This window comes from Dromaius novaehollandiae, chromosome Z, assembly GCF_036370855.1.
Source record: "Dromaius novaehollandiae isolate bDroNov1 chromosome Z, bDroNov1.hap1, whole genome shotgun sequence".
In the NCBI taxonomy this organism is placed as follows: Eukaryota; Metazoa; Chordata; class Aves; order Casuariiformes; family Dromaiidae; genus Dromaius; species Dromaius novaehollandiae.
In genome coordinates this window covers 26,872,572-26,891,715 of record NC_088132.1, presented here as the reverse complement: position 1 = coordinate 26,891,715, position 19,144 = coordinate 26,872,572, and the positions used below count along the sequence as shown (strand labels likewise).

The 19,144-nt window shown below is 37.5% G+C and overlaps 1 protein-coding gene across 5 annotated transcripts in view; it reads left to right on the top strand.

Annotated features, from left to right (window-relative positions):
• The window catches only part of LOC112983243 (prune homolog 2 with BCH domain), a 139,630-nt gene that overhangs the window by 68,661 nt on the left and 51,825 nt on the right, over window positions 1-19,144 (top strand). For all 5 annotated transcript variants that reach the window (XM_064501911.1, XM_064501917.1, XM_064501913.1 and 2 more), the window contains exons 7-8: window positions 11,236-11,394; window positions 12,402-18,969. In XM_064501911.1, the coding sequence (XP_064357981.1) occupies window positions 11,236-11,394; window positions 12,402-18,969 (6,727 nt within the window). The remainder of the gene's footprint in view (window positions 1-11,235; window positions 11,395-12,401; window positions 18,970-19,144) is intronic.

Genomic DNA, 19,144 nt, shown 5'->3' with positions numbered 1-19,144 from the left:
GGAAGAAAGACAGTTTTTGAGAACAATGGTTTGAAGTCAAAAGAAGACCTTGGAGCAAAAGCTCCTTGAGAAGGGCAGATAAAGAGATAGCTAGAAGAAAATGCAGGCTTTAGCAATTACTAAAACTTGATGAAACAAAGCAAAACTGGCACATTAACAACTTAAAATCTGTTGAAGCTACTGGGCTTGAATCCTTGTTTGATTTATTATCAGCTGATCATTTTCAAAGCAGGATCTTTAATGGAGAAAGCAGGTTTGGATCTTGCATGAACCTGGATGAAGGGGGCCTGTGTCAATAAGTCTGATGCCTTATTTTTTATTCTAGTTCAGTTATTTTGCTAAATCATTTGCTCATCTATGTAAATAGAGTGAAATAGCTTTAATGATTAAAATAACTATGATTTGTTCCTGTAAAAAGATCATGAAATGTTTTACATTAATTAGCAAAGTAAACGTGATGAATTCATGAAAAAGATCCATAAGTTGGGATTTAAAGTTGTCATTTAACCTTTAAACAACTTGAAAATAAAGAGACTTCAAGGGATTATAAATTGCTATAAGTTTTGGTAACTGAACCAGAAAATCAAAATGTGTGAATACATTGTTAGCTTTAAGTGCATCTGCATGGCTGCCTTGATGTGTAAGAAACATTCAGATTGAACGAAAATATTTCCCAGCCGGTCTTTTTTTTTTTTTTCTTTTTTTTTTTGGTGGCTAACTAATCATTTCATGTTAAGTAGCATTCCCTTCTAGAAGGAACTGATTCAGAGAGAGAGTGTTATCTGAGAAACCATTTTCTTAATTTCCTTCTCTTTCTTTTGATTGCTTTGGCTCCAAGCTTTCCAGTCCCATCTAAAAGATTTCTATTTTTTTTACAGTCCATCCTAGGCTAAAAACCATTGGTGTTTTATTATTAAGTACAGTTAAATAAAATGATTTTTTGGGTATGCCATATTGGAGTTATAGGCTTCCTTCTACTTCCTATATACAAATCAGTTTTTTTCCCCTGGAGTAGTTGTGTTAGGGAAAGGGGAAGCTTGTAGAAATATGGTAGCCTGAAATTCTGCTAGGCCATATCCCAGGAATGTAAGATAGGGACATTTGCTGGTTTCTCTCTTGGACACTGAAGCTGAAATACGAAGTCTGACAGCCCTTTTTTCTCCTTTTCCAAAGAGCACTAGGGGACAGGGTTTGTTTCGATTGTATAGAAAACAGAATTAATGCTTTCAAGACTGTTAGTCAGCTACGTTATTTCTAAGTATGCTTTTGATTCAAGAACTGGTGATTTATTAGCTTGAGTGAAAGCAGTTTGCAAAGATTAGGAGCAAGTTATCTTCTCTGACAGGCAGAGAGGATGTGTGTGAAATATGTATGTTATATATATGATAGAAATGGTATAAATTACATATTATTTTTTCTGACCATGTGCATATGCTAGTATCCACTTACAATATTGCTAGCTTCTTGCTACTGTGTTTTTACAGTGGATCTAGTCCTACTGTCTCCAAACAAAAAAGTCTCTCTCTGAGAGTAGGAGTGAAAATGCAGCTCCATCCCACTGTGGTGACAATAATGTATAAGATATAGCATATTTTGCCAAACAAATCTATAAATTTAAGGGAAAATGGCAATTGAATACTGTTGTCGTTTTTATGATGAAGCAAGTCTTCATTTCCAATTTAAGCTGCAAACATTAAAAATGCCTAGAGTAGCTCAGCAGTTTTAAACCAGCCTGCCTTGGCATTTTGTTTTTTTTCTTGATTATATCTTCAGGAAGAATTAACATTTTGATACAACATTCGTTCATGGGTTTGCAGTGGTTAAATCAATAGTTAATGAGGTTCGTCGTATAATTTGAGCTGCTAGTTTGTTTATGCTAGACCAACTTTATCCATACTCCAAACAAATTATCTCTTATAATCACCAGCCTGAAGATAAATCTCTAAATGTTTTTCTGATGATAGTGCTGTGGTTGGCAGGTGTTAGAAGTGCCTCCCAGGGACAAAGATTGAAGATGGGCTTGTTCTCACAAATCCTTCAGGCGAGGTTGTTTAGCTTTCTATCCTGTCATCTGCAGAGGAGCCTTGTATGGTGCCCTGCTAATGAAATCTAATAGGCAAAGGTCATATATCTCTATGAAGAAAAATGCAAAGCTGGTGAGTGATAAATGTGCTCCATGGGGTTCAATGGACGATGCTCAGTGATAAAATCCGTGTTTAAACAGTGTTTCAAACTGCTCGGCATATCTCTATTCTTTGTGCCTTAACTACTTTTTATAACAATTCTCATTACTAGCGATGTGTTTAGATAAATATAAATATAGTTGAGTATATGTGTAAACTTGTCTACATAATAAAAATATAGGTGGGGATTTTAATTGGGTAATTCTTTTTCAGTTTTCATAGCACAGTGAATAAGATAGCTCACATAAAAGACTAAAATACTGAATTTAAATATGAAAAATCTGTCAATGAATAATAGACATATACTAGCTAGTGTGAAGATTTAGGTGAATTCTGGATTCAGACAGATGTAAATCAGAATATCAAAATGTCAAAAACTGTGGAATGGAAACAAAGTGTTCAGGTATGAGACTGCAGATAGAACTTCTACAGAATGCAAGTCAGTCCCTTTAAGAAATTGCTAATCTGAAGTTAGAAGGAATTAAATAAACCAGATATTGTTGAATCACTGCTGTTTTTGGAGAAGTTACCAGTTCATTTGCTATAGTTATACTGCTGAGCTAAGAGACAGTTCAATAAATCAACTCAGGCTTGATGGATTCTACAAACCATTGCAATGAGTGCATGGAAGAGGAAAGAAATCTCTTAGTATTCCCTCTTTGACAAAAGGGTATGCAAAGAGCCTGAATGGATGAATGGTTGATTAATTTTGCCAGAAATTTTCTTGACAGCCAGAATGTGTTTTTGCATTATCATGTTTGCACGGGAGTTACTTTGTAAGGTATGAATTATTGCATATAAATTTACACCTGAGACTTAGCTGGCTAAAATAGGCAGCTCATGGTCAGTATATATGCTTGTGATGTTTTTGTGTGCTTTAATTCATCACCCCAGCAAGTCACCCTCTTTTGCTTCTTACTACTCGTTAATGAGTCAATGGTGTAATCAAATATACTTTATGATTAAATATTAACCTTGTGACTGAAGTGGCAGATTGTGTCTTTTTCAATAATATCTATCCATTGATTTACAAGCTCCTGAAAAATTAGATGGAAATTCTTAACCTAGAATCAGAAAACAGAATAGTATAAAGGAGATTAAAAAGGATATCACTGTTATATCCGCATGGCCTATTGACTACTAAGGTATGATAATTGTTTATTTTTTCTTCTTGTTCTGAAGCAATTAATGTATTAAATTGTGTATACAATACTATACCTTAGCGATCTTTTTCTCTGCATTTTGTATGTATTTTGTGCATATTTTATATAGAGGATGTTTGCTTTTAAGGGTGTGGTAGGAGCAGATCCCTTGATTCCTTTACCTTTATGCTTTGGATATTTGTAACTGTGGTTTCAAAATAAGAGACTTCTCTTTCCATGCAGTTTTCTCCAGAAAAATATGTACATACTTCTGCCTTCAAAATGAACTAGTAAGAATACATTTTAACGTTGTTTAAGTACATTTCCCTGGAGTTCCCTTCCTGCAGGCCGAAGTCATATTGTTAGTATTGCAAGTTTTCTATTTTTTCCCTTTAATTATTTTACAGAGGTACAGTTTCAAGATGCACTTGAAGAAAGAAGGTGACATTTTAGCCTCTAAACTTGAAAATAAAATGTGTGTGTGTTGCTGTATTTTGTATTTTTAACCTCCAAACTACTTAACATCCTTCAACTGCCAAAAAAAGCTAAAAAAATGGCTGTTCTGTTCCTCTGTGAATCATAGGGTTCGTATTACAGAAAATACCTATTAATAAAGGGAGAAATTACAAGCTCTTTGAATTTCTTCCGTTGCAAATAGAAATAAATAAGGGCTTTCATCTTCATCTCACTAGACCAGATGACGTACATCCCTTTTTTGATTCCCGTGCTGCTGCTCAACTTTTTCTCTTCCAGGTTTTGTGATGACGGCCATCTAATACCATCATATCATTACAGTGCATATCACAACAGTATGCACACTATTATCTATATTTATATCCCTAGGCCAAGCACTTAATGTTTATCTCATGCAGGAGCAACAACGCGTTATCAAAATGACTCCTACCCTTCTGGCCGATCGTGCTCTTTGAACGTGTACGCGGGGAGCTGGCTGAGTGCGCCTTCCCATGAGACATGGTGGATAGCAGGGAGCATTTTGAACCTTCTGTATTTCTGGGACTGGGCTTGTAGAAAGCATCTGGAAAATTAGTTATGCACCTCAGCCCAGGGCCTATCTTGCTTATGGGTAAGAATTCCTGTTCTTTTAGGGGGAGGTAGAATCCCGATTGTAATTTTGGATAGTGATTGCTGCTAAAGGCAGGTGTTCATGCACCGAGGGGATGAATGTTCCAAATTAAATAGGCCATTATGGTATGCTTTTGATACATGCAGACGTTGTATTCCAGCTGCTAAATTCAAAGCTGGCTGGTTGTCTCAGCTAGCTCCAAAAATGCGGAATAATGTAGCTGAAGTTTGGATGTTTACCTGGGTAGCTTTCTTTTGGAATGTTCTAAATGAATGGAGAATTTCCAGTCTTGGAAGTCCTGTGCTATGCCAAACCCCTGTCAGACACAGACATCTTGATCAGTTTTAGTTAAACACAAATCAAAATGGACAAGTGTGAACATGAATACAGAGAATTTGCACTTGCATCAAGTGTGGGTAAAAGCTGTTTAGCCAAGATCTCCATTCATAATGTGTGGATCATTGCTAAGATGTACGAACAGAAAATGTACTGGTTCTGTAGAAAAGATCCAAGCATAGTTTCATTGAGCAAAGCAATTGAGCAGAATTTCTCTTATTATAGCTGATTTCTTTCATCTTTGCTGTATTTTTGGAGTTATTCTGCCTTTAATGAAAATGAGATATCCTATAAAAGCACAACCATCGCCCTGTAGTAAAGGAGTGAGGTGAATGCTAAATAGAAATTCATCACGTTATAGGTAGTGCTTCAGAATGCTATACTTCCTGCTTAAATTTCTTACTAATCTAATTTCTTACTAATTTAAGCTCAGGATGCCTAAAGTCAAACGTACTATGTAATAGGGGCCTCTACAGAATGGGTTGAACAAGCTCTTAGACACCCGTTCTTCTGCTCTTTGGTTTCTAATTGCTCTTTGGAAACTTTGGGCAGCAGCTTTAACAGGAAAGGGACAGAAACTGAAAACAGAATTAGCTGTTACTTTTGTTCTTCTTTATGAGATCAGTAAATGTGAGAACAGCAGAGCTGCTGTTTGGTAGGCTGAAATGTAAACCAGAAAAAAAAATCTTTCTTTACAGGAATGGTGAATTTTGTACAGAGTTATTTCACCAGTAGTGTTGATACAAAAAAGGGGTAAAATAGTGAATATAGTCTTCTGTGATCTGGTGTAGTTTCATAAATACTTATACTGTTCATACTTTTTCCCCATTTTTAGCAACCTTACCTGAAAACTTTTTTAAAAAATGGATTGTCTTTCTTGTTTTTTTGCTTTTTTTTCTTTCTTCAGGAGGGGGTGTCTAGTAATTAGCAGAATTTACAACAAATGGCACACAGACTGTTAGCTCTGCATGTGTGCTATAACATTGGTGTTTACCCTATTATATTGCAATTTAAGTATGTCATAAAGTTTTATCAGTGATCACATAGAAAGAAACTGGAATACAGAAGTACTGACCATGAAATATTAAGAGGATACGGTGAGAAGCAGTATGTATTGGCTTCTGGATCATGATAATTGCTTTGATTGTGAAAATTGTAATGCAATAAAGTGATATTCCTCATTTATATTTTGTGATGGTTGGGTATTTTTAGCAAATGAGTTGTCAGCAGAAAGGCTTCATTAGACCCATCAGGGTATCTGCCCATGAATAACAAATCCCAAACTGTACTGACAGTTTCCTTGAGCCAAAATGATGGAGCACCTCTGACAAAAGCCATATTGTGCTCTCCCTGTGAGAAGTACGAAGAACAAAAGAGACAGTTTGTTCTTAATTTGGTCAGGTTAATATTGACACAGTTAACTCTGAAGAATCAGAAGTGTGTGTAATGTACATTTACAGTGATCACTTGGGTAATTGTTGGCTGTCATGAATCAGAAAGTGTTATTGGAGAGAGAAAGTACAAGTTCTTTCTGAGTATTTCTGAGAGGTTTTGCTTCTTTTACATGATCGTTGTGTTCATCGTCGTGTTAACCGTTTGGTTAAAAGCAAGATCCCTATAAGAAAATCAAGTTTCAGAGTAAGAAGTTTCATTTCTGCCAACAATAGGCAGCCTACACAAAATTCGTATTGCCTTTAACACTGGAAATGCATAATAACTGGACAAATCACATTCAAAAATGTTCAGGAGTCAAGGGGTTTTTTAATCAATAGTTTACCTGGATAATACAACAAAAAGGTGTCCTTTTGGAGTGTTCAATCTGTTGTTATGTTGTAGTACTGTATAAACTTTCTATATATATATTAGATGAAACAAATGCACAAAATTGTTACAACTGCTAAGTTACTAGATTTTTCCAGTACCTGTGTTGCTGATAACTATATTGCCAGTGCATTTGTAAAATATGTTTACGGTTAGATTCTGTTTATTTCAAATATATTCGAAATCAAGTACACTTACTGTCCATTCTTTTGTGGTAGGCTATTTAAGGGGGGCATTATGACAACTAATAATGCTTATACATGCTGTTACCTGCTATGCACTGTGCAAATATTATTTTTTAAGCCAACACAAGCTAATAAACTAAGAGAAAATGCTAAAAAAATGAATAGCTGGCTGACCTTTGTCATGGTTTGTCGGTATTTGAGTGTATTTCTTACTGCACTGTTTCATCAACAGCATATTTTACAGTGCTTGTAATTAATTTAGGATGTAGCAGCTTAAGTGTTGAAATGATTAGCATTTTTCCATTTCTGAAGAAAATGTTTTATCTTCTGTTAGCATTTAGGATACACGCAGCATTCTGGTTGTTTACTTAGGTTTAGCAGATTTGTGGAAGAACCCATATGTCTGCCCTGTCTTTCAATATATAGTCTTTGCTAATTTATAAGAGTTTATTGTTTATGAAAGTCTTTATTTGAATGTTTGAATGCTTGTGAAAGTGGTGTCTGAATTATGTAGCTGGTATTAGTTAAAAGAGTAAACTTTATGGAGGTCTGAGGGTTTTTTCAAGCTAAGCTAAGTTTTAAAAATGTTAATTTCTTTAACAAAATTTCCTTTGCTTTTTTAGAAAATTAATAATTAATTTAAGGCTTTGATTAGTAGTCTGGTGAACCAAAAAAATTGATGGGGCAGATTCATGGTGCTATAAGACACATAATTTGATCTTGCTCTTGTTCAGTAGCTTAGTTTACAGCATTTTCCAGCAACTTTATTCTTTGGCCTGTTCTTTTAATGAACTTTGTAAATGACTTGCATGTTTCCTTTAAACGCATTTTCCTTCAGTGTGGTGCACGGTGCTAGCACATGTAAACCCCTTCGCACGTTGCTCCGAGAGATCCCTGCTCAGTTGACAGCAAGGTTGGCTACCTTGCCCCATTTTGCTCCTTGTTGTCTGCAGGTTGTTCGTCTCAGCACTTGTTCTAGCATGCACAGTCTGTGGTTTTGAACAGTGTTAGGCAAAGCCCTCTCTTCTCCCTGAGCGTATGAACGAGAGGGTTGTTTTAGTGCCTGCGGCATGAAATTGTTGCTGTATAGTTTGACCTGTTTTATGAAGAGGCGTTTTGGAAATATCTACGTAGTTTTGTGCTTACTAATATTGGTTTTGCGCACACATGAGACATTTTATGTACACACAGTGCTCTCAGATTGCATAAATGTAGGTGGTGGTCTTTGTTCTGAACAGAGCTCGATGCTGAGAAGTTCATGAACACAAGTAATATTGCTTCTGTTGCAACCATTGTAGGTGATGTGAGCCTAACACCTGAAGGCAGTTATTTTCAAAATAATTTCCTAACCTTAAATCATAGATTAAGGATTTACATATGGCCACTTTAAGACCTCCCTTGTCCTGCCAGGCATGAAAGCAAATGAAGATTAATATGAGCAAGAATGATCTTCCCGTAGTAGTCTGACTTCTGAGATGACATCAGTATCTTGTAGAAAAAAGAGTCTATGACAAAAATGCAAAACCAGCTTTGTTTACTTTTGTGAATGAGAAAAAGTGAATATGTAAATGTATAATTTTAGGCATTTTGTGTTCTCATAAATCATTTGACTGTTGACATTGTCAGAAATTACTCATTCAGAATCTTTTAAAGATAATAATGAATTTTAAATAGCATAAATCAAACATTTAGAATGTTTATGTTCATGCTAGAGCCTTGCCAGCAGTCTGCATAGATTTCAGATACCACTTGAAATTGTGATGAAACAAAGATTCACTTCTGCTTTCAAATATGCCAGATTTCCAGACACTTTCACATCTGAATGCATGTGATCTTTTATCTACAAATACTCCTAAGCTTGTATGACTGTATTTAGCTTTCTAATTCTGATTTCAGTCAAACTAATTTGAAACTCAAGGAAATGCATTAATACTTGATATGATTCCAAGTCATGTGAACCCTGTAAAACTTGCAGGGCTGCACATAGCTCCACGGTTGCAGCCCCATCGTTCCATCACAGCTTCTGTGTTGGGTGCAAGTCGTGGCATTGCTTTCTCAAGTCAAATGCCGTGTAATATTTAATCTCACTTTATGCTATTTAGGACTGTTAATATTGCTAAATACGTGCCCTTAACATCTTGGCTAGAAATACCAAAATAGTCCCATTCAACTGGGCATCTTGTTTGTCCACAAAGGAGAAAAAGAACGTGTAGAACAATACCAATCTCCTTGTTTATCTTGCACCCAATGGAGGGAGACTGGTAGCGTGCTCAGGGTTATCTTTGTGCTTTTCTCAGTCATCAACCCGTTGAGAACCCCAAGAAGAGATAACGCATGCTGCGAATAATAGTAAGATTGAGAGCATGCAAGAAATGCGGAGAACTTCAGGTAGCTGGTTCAGGTAACGATGTAGGCTGTACAGACCTGTTAGTGTTTACCTTAACGTGGTACAGTGTGAAGGTCTTCAGTCCAACTACTCCAGCAGGGATTTATATTTGACGACTTCCCCACTTACAGCAGCAACCTAGTGGGTCACCTACTGCTGTATCACTTCTCCAGGGTTTTCTCTTGGCTGTATGATGCAAGTTAGCAGAAAGCAGGACACAATGCAAATTCAGGCTTCAGTGCTGTCAGACTCGTTGCCATGGCCTTTTTAGTTCTTTATTTCCTGCTCTGACTGGGAGAACTGACCTTTGATTGCATGGCATTTGGTGCCACACTGCAAGGTGCCACACTCTTGCTGTGTTAACCGCTCCCCGCCACCAAGTGGCTACGAGCACAGGAGTGTTGCATCTTGCTCTATTCTATTCCTCGTCTGGTTCTATGATGCCTTTAGTGGTTTTTAGCCTTAATTCTTAGAAATATGCCTCCAGTTGCCCTGTGTGCGTATATTGATTATCCAGTTGGCAGTGCTTGTAGCAGGGGAGTTTTCCCTTCCCATGTGGGCAAGTTTAAGAGATTCTGCTTCAAAATACTGCAGGAAGTAGGATTATCTGCACTTCCCAACCTACTGCTTTATGAATGCCAAATGCTAGCTGGTACAAAGGCAGAAATTCCCCCAGTCATTGTCACTTTTATTAGGCTTCCAGTTCAATTAGATGATTTTAACAGAAACTTTCTAATTCTTGATTCAAGCTGATACAAGCTAAGTCTAATAGAAGCTAAAACATCATGTAGCTTTAAGGCTGGGACATTTTTTAGAATTACCATTTATTTACATTGTAGGCAGCTGTAAAACACTTTGCAGACTAGATCCTTGCTTGGACCATGTCCTTCTCTTTGACCACCCATTCTGCTTGAATTGGCTGTGAGTGGGCAGCTGAGCTGAGGAGCTATCAGGGATCCTCAGATGGTTTTGAATCTGCTGTAGTTCAAGTTTTTTACTCCAATATGTTGTGACTATCCCAATTGCTTTTAGGCCTGGGTAACTGCAGTCACTTCTGTATGCTCAGGCATGTTTTGGTACTTCTTCTAACATACCCAATACTTAAGCCTTCAGAAGAATATAACCTGTTTGGACATTCAGATCTTATTCATGATAATTCCTCACCACAACCCTCTATTCAGATTTCACATATGAATGTCCACCAGCAAACTGACAGCTAACTTTTGTTTGTGCAGTACTCTGCATGAAGTTCACATAAAACTCGTTAGGTACTATGCAAACATGAAAGTGGAACTTTGATCTAGAAAAAAAATCTTTCTAATTTCAAAACATTTTGACAAGGATTTTCTTTTAAGTTTAACTTACAGGGAGGGAACACGTTTTGTGGACACATTTGAGCAGATTAATAAATAATATTTGTATATATGTAACCAAAACAGTAATTTATCAGGTAGGAGACAGATGTGGGGGGATAACATGCCAATCTGCATATACAGTTGTGTTGTGTTCATGATGAACTGCTGTTTATTCAGGGCCAGTGTAGCTTGGCAGCATCAGAAAAACTATTATAGCATATGACATTGTGCTTAGCTAGAAGATGGCAATAAATTATCTCAAACACAAATAGCAGAAACAAAGAGAAGAATAAAATTCTGAGACTTTGTTCATTATTTCACTGGCAGTTGTCAGAACAGAGGATTGAAGAGAGAGATTTGTACTTTGTGCATTATGCCCTCAGGTCAGAAAGAGCGATGCATGGTTTATGCTGCAAAATCTAAATGATTCTGTATTACTCTGATCAAAGTGTAAATGAGAATGGGAACAAGGAATATGGTGTTTACGTTCATTCTGTGCATTTTTTTTTATTGGATGGAAACAGCCACAGTGAAGCAAACTAGTTTTAAAATCTCTTCGTACAAGACATGGCTATTTTTTTAAAGCAGACAGCAGTTTTGACAAATGAAAGGAATCCTGTTATTAGTTACAGCCATTGATTTATCTTAACATTTCTGGCTCTTTTCATCATAGATCTGGATGAAAAGAGCAAGGAAAATATATTGTCATTTCTTTTAATATCTAATTTCTTGTCATTTTTCAGGACTGCGTGTTACACAGGAGTCTCATTGGTGATCTGAAAGCATTCATAGATAAATATGGGTTTGATGTGCTTGTCATTTTGGCCAACTATTTGTCAGATGAGGAGCAAACAAAACGACAAATAGCAGTATACTCAGAAAACTTAGAGCTAGGCAATCAAGTAAGTACCTGGAAGAAGAATCAAATAATGTCTTTCCTGAAAAAAATATTCTTTAAAATATTATGGCAATCTGTTGTATAATTAAGTGGGGCTAATAAGTAGGTACAACTGGCTGGCAGATGAGTAGCTGTTTGAAATGACTGTATTATTTACGTGATGCAGAATAAAAGATTCTAGTATTAATGATTGTTTCAGACCAGTCTAACAGAAAGAGCAAATGCTCACAAGAAATACAGAAAGAGAAAAAAGGAATTTACAATTTAGCTAAACTAGAATTTTTTTCCACTTGTTTTGACTTGGTTTTGTATTATTTTGTGTTTGTATTGTGATCTACCCCAATGAGTTTTTGAAAGTGAGTTATGAACAAACACATTATAAAAGGTGATGACCAGAACGCTTATGTGAGTGTATTCATTTCTAAAGAATTTATGCTCTAAAGTGAAGCCAAATTATTACTAGGATTTCAGTTTATCCAAAGACAGGTACATTTTTTTCATGATACTCATTCCCAAATGGAAGAAATTACCACTGTGGCAACTTCTTGCAGCTTTTTCTCAGTCTTAAGTACTTCTGATTTTAGGGATGGATAGCTAAGTGATCCTATTGCTTTCAGGATCAATATAAATCTATTTTATGAATCTAATTATCACCTTCTAGAAATACTTTTCTTCTTTTGTACCCTTTGTATATTTGATTCAGACATCTTAGCGCAGCAACTAAACACTTCTTTAGATTTTGTTTTAATGATGAACAAGTGAACTTGAAAGTCAAATGGTATAATATCAAGTAAATATTCTGGCTAATCCTATAATACATATTTTGTATTGACCCTGAATTTTAATACTTCATTTATTTAGGTTTAAGAAAAAGACTATTACAGCAAAATGGCCAAGAAATAGATTAACACAGATAGTCATGGCTGTGTTACCCAGTGAAGTACACAGTACTGCGCCATTGTACCCACTATTGCATCGGTTTTTGAAACATCCTATTTTTTTTTTTAACAGATCTGCTGCGAATTAGAAGAATGTCAGAATCCTTGTTTGGAGCTGGATCCTCTAGAATGTGGATGTGACCAAATTCTCATTTATCATCAAGAGAATTCTTTGGTGACCTGTGATCAAATCTTTCTTCTAGTTAAGGAAGTTATACACAGAAGACAACCAGAAATGGTATCAAACAGTAGAACTTCTTCTACTGAAGCTGTTGCTGGGAGTGCTCCACTTTCACAGGGATCTTCTGGTATTATGGAGTTATATGGTTCTGATGTAGAACCACAACCCAGTTCTGTCAATTTTATAGAAAATCCTCAAGATCTCAATGGATCTATACCAGCCCACGTTGATGTTAATGTAGATCTTGTGAGTCCAGACAGTGGATTGGCCACTATTAGAAGCAGCCGGTCTTCCAAGGAGAGCTCTGTTTTTCTTAGTGATGATAGCCCTGTCGCAGAAGGTGCTGCTTCCCATCACAGTCTTCTGCCTGGTTTTGATTCCTATAGCCCTATTCCTGAAGGTACAATAGCAGAAGAACAAAAACCTCAGTCTAGAAACAATAGCGATAACTTCGATCTTTTCAATTTTGATCTAGCACCCATGGTTACAGCTCCATCTGAGTCATCTTCTCGTTCTGTTGACTGTTCCCCAGCAGATGACTTTTTTCTTAATAGTGATTCATCAGAAGGACAACCACCCACTGTGCAGAAAGAACTCAATGAGGCAAACCTACTAGAAAATGACATAGCAAATTATTCAACTGACTTACTAATGACAACGAATGAGGAAGACAATTTAGCTGAATTTGATGGGAATCCAGGAGATATATGTGAGAAAACTGCAAGCTTGATCGATTTAGTTGAAGGTGATTCCTCTTCATCTGAAATGTTGAAATCTGCTGATTCAAGAATTCCACCAACTCCTATGAACAGTCTTGTAGAAACGTCACCATTAGATAATGGGCAGCCTTTGTTTTTCCCACAAGATGTAGTAAAAAAAATTAATGAAATGGATAGCACAAACTATTCTCAGTCTCGTGTTAGGTATGGGAGCTGGTGGGATGGCTTTGACCTAGAGTCCAGAAGTGCTGATACATGGAGTTCAAGTGAGCAGGAATCTGTATTTCAGAGCCCTATCTTATGGAAAGATTGTAAAGCAAGTCCATTGTTACGGGAACATATTGAAAGAAGAGCCTCAGATTCTGTATTCTTGCAAAAACAGCCAAAGCAAATGGAATACACAAGGACAGGTCTGTGGGATAATCAGTCTAAACAAGATAATCAGAACCTAGAGAACAAAGAGAAAAAGACTGAACGTTCGCATTTGCAAACTGCTTCTTTTGTGGAGACAGAGCAAGAGCTGGAGAACTTTACTGACCCATGGAAGACAAGTCAGCCAATACCTGTGGTATCAGATGTGTGGTATACTGGTGAGGGGAAAGGTGGTCAGCTAGCTGGAGACTCTTACGAAGTTTGGACTAAGTTTGATGCAGATGATATTGCTAAATCGTCAGAAAATGTATGGAACATGCCCAGACTGGACAGAGAAAAAAAATCAGTGAATAATCCTGAGGAATGGGCCATATCAAAAAATAGCTTATCAGATTCTTCAGAAATCATAGAAGACAATGAGACTGAAAATGCACCTGTTCAGGTGTCTCCAGAAGCCTGGGATAAAGAGAGATACTATTCAATAGAAGAATATGGAACATCTGAAAATACAAATTCTAGTGTCAACAATATGCAAAACAATTTCAAGTTACAAACAGAGGAAAAAAATCTATTTGTTGGCCCTAAACGTAGACCAAAACAATTTGAAAATATAGAGACCTGGAATTTATATGATAAAAACATCAGGAAAGAAGTAACCGAAGTAGTGGTGCCATGGGAAGATACCTTCTTGACATATAAGTGCTCAGACCTTAGCTCATCAAACATTGGTGAAGATTTAGTTGTTTCTCCACTAGACACCAATTATTCAACATCTGACTCATATATATCACCTACATATGTGGGAGATGAAAGAGAAAATGAGGACAAAGATTTTGACAAAGCAGTTACTGATAAATTCATAAACTCGAATTTAGATGAACCAGAAGTACTGGAGAAAGCAGGTAACGAACCATTATCCCCTGGAAACATGCCTTTTTCAAGCTCCAGAAACACAGCCATGTGGAACACAACCTTAAATAATGAAACCCACTTGAAAGAAAGAAATTCTGAGATTACTGCTCTTTCTGCCACTGGTACACCTGTGCTTAATTCGGAACAAACAGCTAATCAGTATTTTTCAACTGAGACAAATACTGATGAAAATAACTTTTCTCTCTCTCAAAACAGAAAAATAGCACCAGTATACCGTCAAACAGTGAATGACTTGTCACCACCACAGAATGAATTAAATACTAGATGTACATCTGAAAATGTAGAAATGGTGAGCAATGTTCCAGTAGAAGATGCAGACACATCTACAACAACTTCAGGTGCTGGTAACGATTTGAACCTGAAAACATTTGACTTAGGAAGTGAGATACCTGGTAAAGAGGAAGCACAAAACACTGTTGATGATGATGAAAAGCTGGATAGTCAACAATCAGTGCTGGAGCCAAACTCATGGAGTTTACAGACAGAGCAGGATTGTGAGGAAGCCTGGGGGAACTACAATACCGTTGCCATCTCTCAGGAAGAAAAAGAGGAATGTGAGAGGATAGATGAGACAGATGGACAACAAAATTTTAGTGACATTTCTAACAAACCAGTGCAAGATGATAGTGAATCTTCATGTAATGCTGATTCAGAAGAAAACAGGTCAATGTGTGAAGTTCCCAGCTCACTAGAAAAATTGCAGAATAGTGTTAGTTCGGAAGCTTTAGACAGAGAGAATGTGTCATTTTCCAATGACAGTAATTCAGTCAGTCAGGAAGAGAGGAAAGAGTTATTACAGAACGGTGCAGAATCTTCTTCAAGTGCTTCTGAGGAAGATAGAAATTATGAATCTTTTGATGACTCCAAGCCACAAAATTACAGTTCTTGTGAAACATCACAGCCACTTTCTGAGAAAGGTGAAAAGGAGACTACAGTGATAGATGATGCACCAAGTCCTGAGATGGAGAACATCTCTGAAAGTTCTGATAGAGGTAGTGATAATCATGAAGATAAATCTTCTAAAATGCCTGGAAATGTAGGCATCTGCAGTGACTCTGGGAACAGTGGTTCTCACTTAGCCACATCACTTCCTTTGATGAATGAAGCAGCAGAAATGCAGAGAGAAGAGAAAGAGGGCTTATATGATGTGGTTCCTAATCATTTAGGCCTTTGTAATTCTGAGTTAGTGTCTCCTGAATATAGCCCAGAACTGAGCAGCATTCATGAAAAATCTTTCATAGATGAGTCTCCACAAATTAAATTTCAGAAAAGTCCTTCTGCTGGATATGTCAGTGTTCCTGATATTACAGATATGTCTGTGGTTGAAAGTTCAATTTCACGTGACACAGATTCTGGGAGAAATGACAATTCTGAAAATTTAGAATCTGCTAATAACCTTTTTGGAGAGGAATGTGTGACACTTCATGATAGTTTTCCCCAAACTGCTTGGAATTCACAGCCAGGTGAAGATTTGCAATCTCCTGGAACAAGTCCTGAGGCAAGTGAAGTCCTTGAAATGGCAAACACCACAAGTAGCGTTTCTAAAGATATACAGATCAAAAGTTATTTGGAAGAAGATAGTATGTGGAGTGATTCTATAAATGATTATACACACTCAAGTGGAACAAGTCCTGATTTAAGTGATGCATCTGTGAATGCATGGGTAGACCTTCCAGTTACTAGTCATCATACAGAGAGTAGAGATATGTGGGATTTTACAAATGAAAAAAGACTTGAGGAGGCTAATGAAAGAAAAGAATTTGGGAGTGAATGTCAAGAAGGGCTTGAAACAAGCACTGAACACAAAGTTCCTAAAAATTTAGATTTTTGGAATGCCCATGTAGATGATGATACTGTATCTTCTTTGTCAAGTCCTGAAATAAATGAGGATTCAGAGAATTCAGATATATGTCCACCAGTGATTAATGAAGATTCTGCATATGAAAAAAATAAGCACAGGGCATCTGAAATTGAAGAGGATTATGCACAATCCAATGCAACAAATCCTGAAATGGATGAAGACAATTTACATGCAAAAACTAAGGTGGGAGAGGAGGTCCAGGTAAGCATCTTAAATGAGAATCCTGAAACAATTAAAGCTGGGAGTATATCAAAGGATGGCTTGACTATAACTGAGTCTGATGAGGCTTCTGAACATTTACAGCACTGGGCAGCACTTAAGAAGAAAGCTCAAGAGACTATTTTCGGTGAAAAAACGGGTACCGCAGAAGACTCATGTTGGCATCAAGTGAATGAAGATATGACACCGACTTTTGCAGTTGCTGATAAAGAAGAATATTCTTCAAAAGCTTTGGATATGTGGAATATGTCATTGGAAGCTGATTTAAGATTTGAACCAAAGTCTGTAGTAGAAACATTTGGTTTTCCAGATGATAATTCAGAATGGTGGAATTCACAAACTTGTGAAGAAAAGCCAATGGAAGATCAATATTCTACTTCAAGTCTTCCTGCAGCAAACCAGTTCATAAACAGTAAGCAGGACTCTTGGGGACCACCTATACCAAATGAAGAGCTAGAAGATGCACATTTCACTGATCCAAGTAATGAGGGAATTCAGGCTCCCCACCTATACTGCAGTGAAGAAGAAAATGAAAGGCTAGCACAGGCTATGAATATTCCCGATAGTCAAATAAATCAAGATACTGTACAGTTCAAACAATTTGATCCTTTCATACTGGACAAAGAAGGAAGGGACTTCAAAGAGCAGCCTTTTCCCACAGATGAGGGAGATCAACTGAGTCCACAGAATCCTTTTTCAGAAGATTATGAACCAAGTATGTCAAATACATTAGTTCAAGAAAACACAATACTTGCTCAACTAAATGACAATGAGGGAGATGCAAGTCTCATTCCTCAAGAACAACAACTGGATGCCTGTGAAACATTAGAAGTGCACAACTCCCTGCCAGGGGCTTCCACTGTGGAAGACTTATCTTTTGAAATGACAGAGAAGTCAAGTCCAGGGTGGAATATATTAGTTCCCCAACCTGCACTTATCCCAGATATTTTACAGGATAACACCCAAGAAAGTAGTCAGCTGTTTTCAGTGGAGCCTGACTTGTGGACTAATGCTGAGCAGCTTTTCACTTTGAAAGGAGACAGTGAAAATCCTGATATATTAAGTCACTGTGACCAAGACAATAGTTCAGAGGCATCAAGCAGTCCAGATGTGTGCCAGGAGTATGATGCTAGGCACGCCTCTCTCCCATCTTCTCAGACTGAGGTGGAGCTTGAAGACAAAGATAGTCAGCTGATTTGCACACTGTCAGATATGAGTAAAGAGGCAGATTTTGAATCAAAGTATCAGTTAGCAATGCGGAGGTTGGAGGCACAGTCTGAAAGTGACAGTCCCCAGCACTGTGATCAAGGAAAGATCGATGAATCCTATCAGCTAATCTCTGCTAATGCTCAGGAGCCTTATGCAATTGCAATTTTGGAAGAACGTGGCCTAGAAAGGAAGCTTATTACTGAGCAAATCGACTCAGTTAAGATCCCCACTGAAGTTTTAGGGGTAACGTGCTTAGATCTGAAAGATATATTCCATGAAGGTCATACACCTGCAAGCTGTCAAGAAACACCACTTGATTCGGCTCAAACGGTGAACTCCCAAACACATTTTATTCCCACTGATTTCACTCTACCCGACATGCCAGAACAGAGCTTAAAAGAAATGAGTGCCTTGGTTGAAATTGGAAAAGATTCTGATATTGACCATACAGCAATAACTGGTGATGAATTAGAAATGGCAGATGAATCCCTGGATGGATCTGAGAGTGGGGTAGAACATAACATCAGTAACACATCTGCCACTAATATCCCACCAAGCACATGCACTGGAAGGAACACATGGACAGTAGTGGGCAGTGAAGGAGCAGAAAGGGAATCAAGTGCTAAACAGATATTCTTCCCCAGATATTTTCTGTCTAGTGATAATGAAGACCATGAATCTGACTCAAATAATCAGCTGGTTGATGACATAATAAAAGAACCCAAACAGAAAATTGAAAATGATGCTCCTGTGTTTCAGGGAACACCTAGTGATCAGTCGCCAGTGATGTGCACTCCACCTTCCCCCGTATCTCTTGGTGCCAGACCCTCTGGCAGCAGAGAATGTGCCAGGGATGAGCTCTTGTTACAGAAGCCATTTTGTGACAACGTTTCTTTGGAAAAGCCTTTACCTGTGCTTACTCCTCGTGAAGATGCAGAAGCCACTCTAATGATCAAGGATGACAGTGTCAAGAATCAGGTGCCTGACACATCCACAGAGTGCCCTCAGGAAGATCCTGTGTTGGTGTCTTCACTCTTGAAGTCCAAAGTAGCTCCAGGAGCCTCTGAGATTTTGAAAGGAATCAAACATGAAGCAGAAACAACTGATCTCGACTCACCGCCAGGTGGAGATAAAAGATCACCCAATGGTAAGGAAATCTACTCTTTCCAGAGCAGGTTCATAGGACAAAGAAAGAAGTAAATATTTGAGTATTACTGCTGAATGGTGAGGCTTTGAGTGAAGTTCAAGCTTGTGTGTCTCCCTGATGTACAAAACTCTGTACTTCGGGAAGACCTGTAACATCACCCTTCTAGACTGATCTA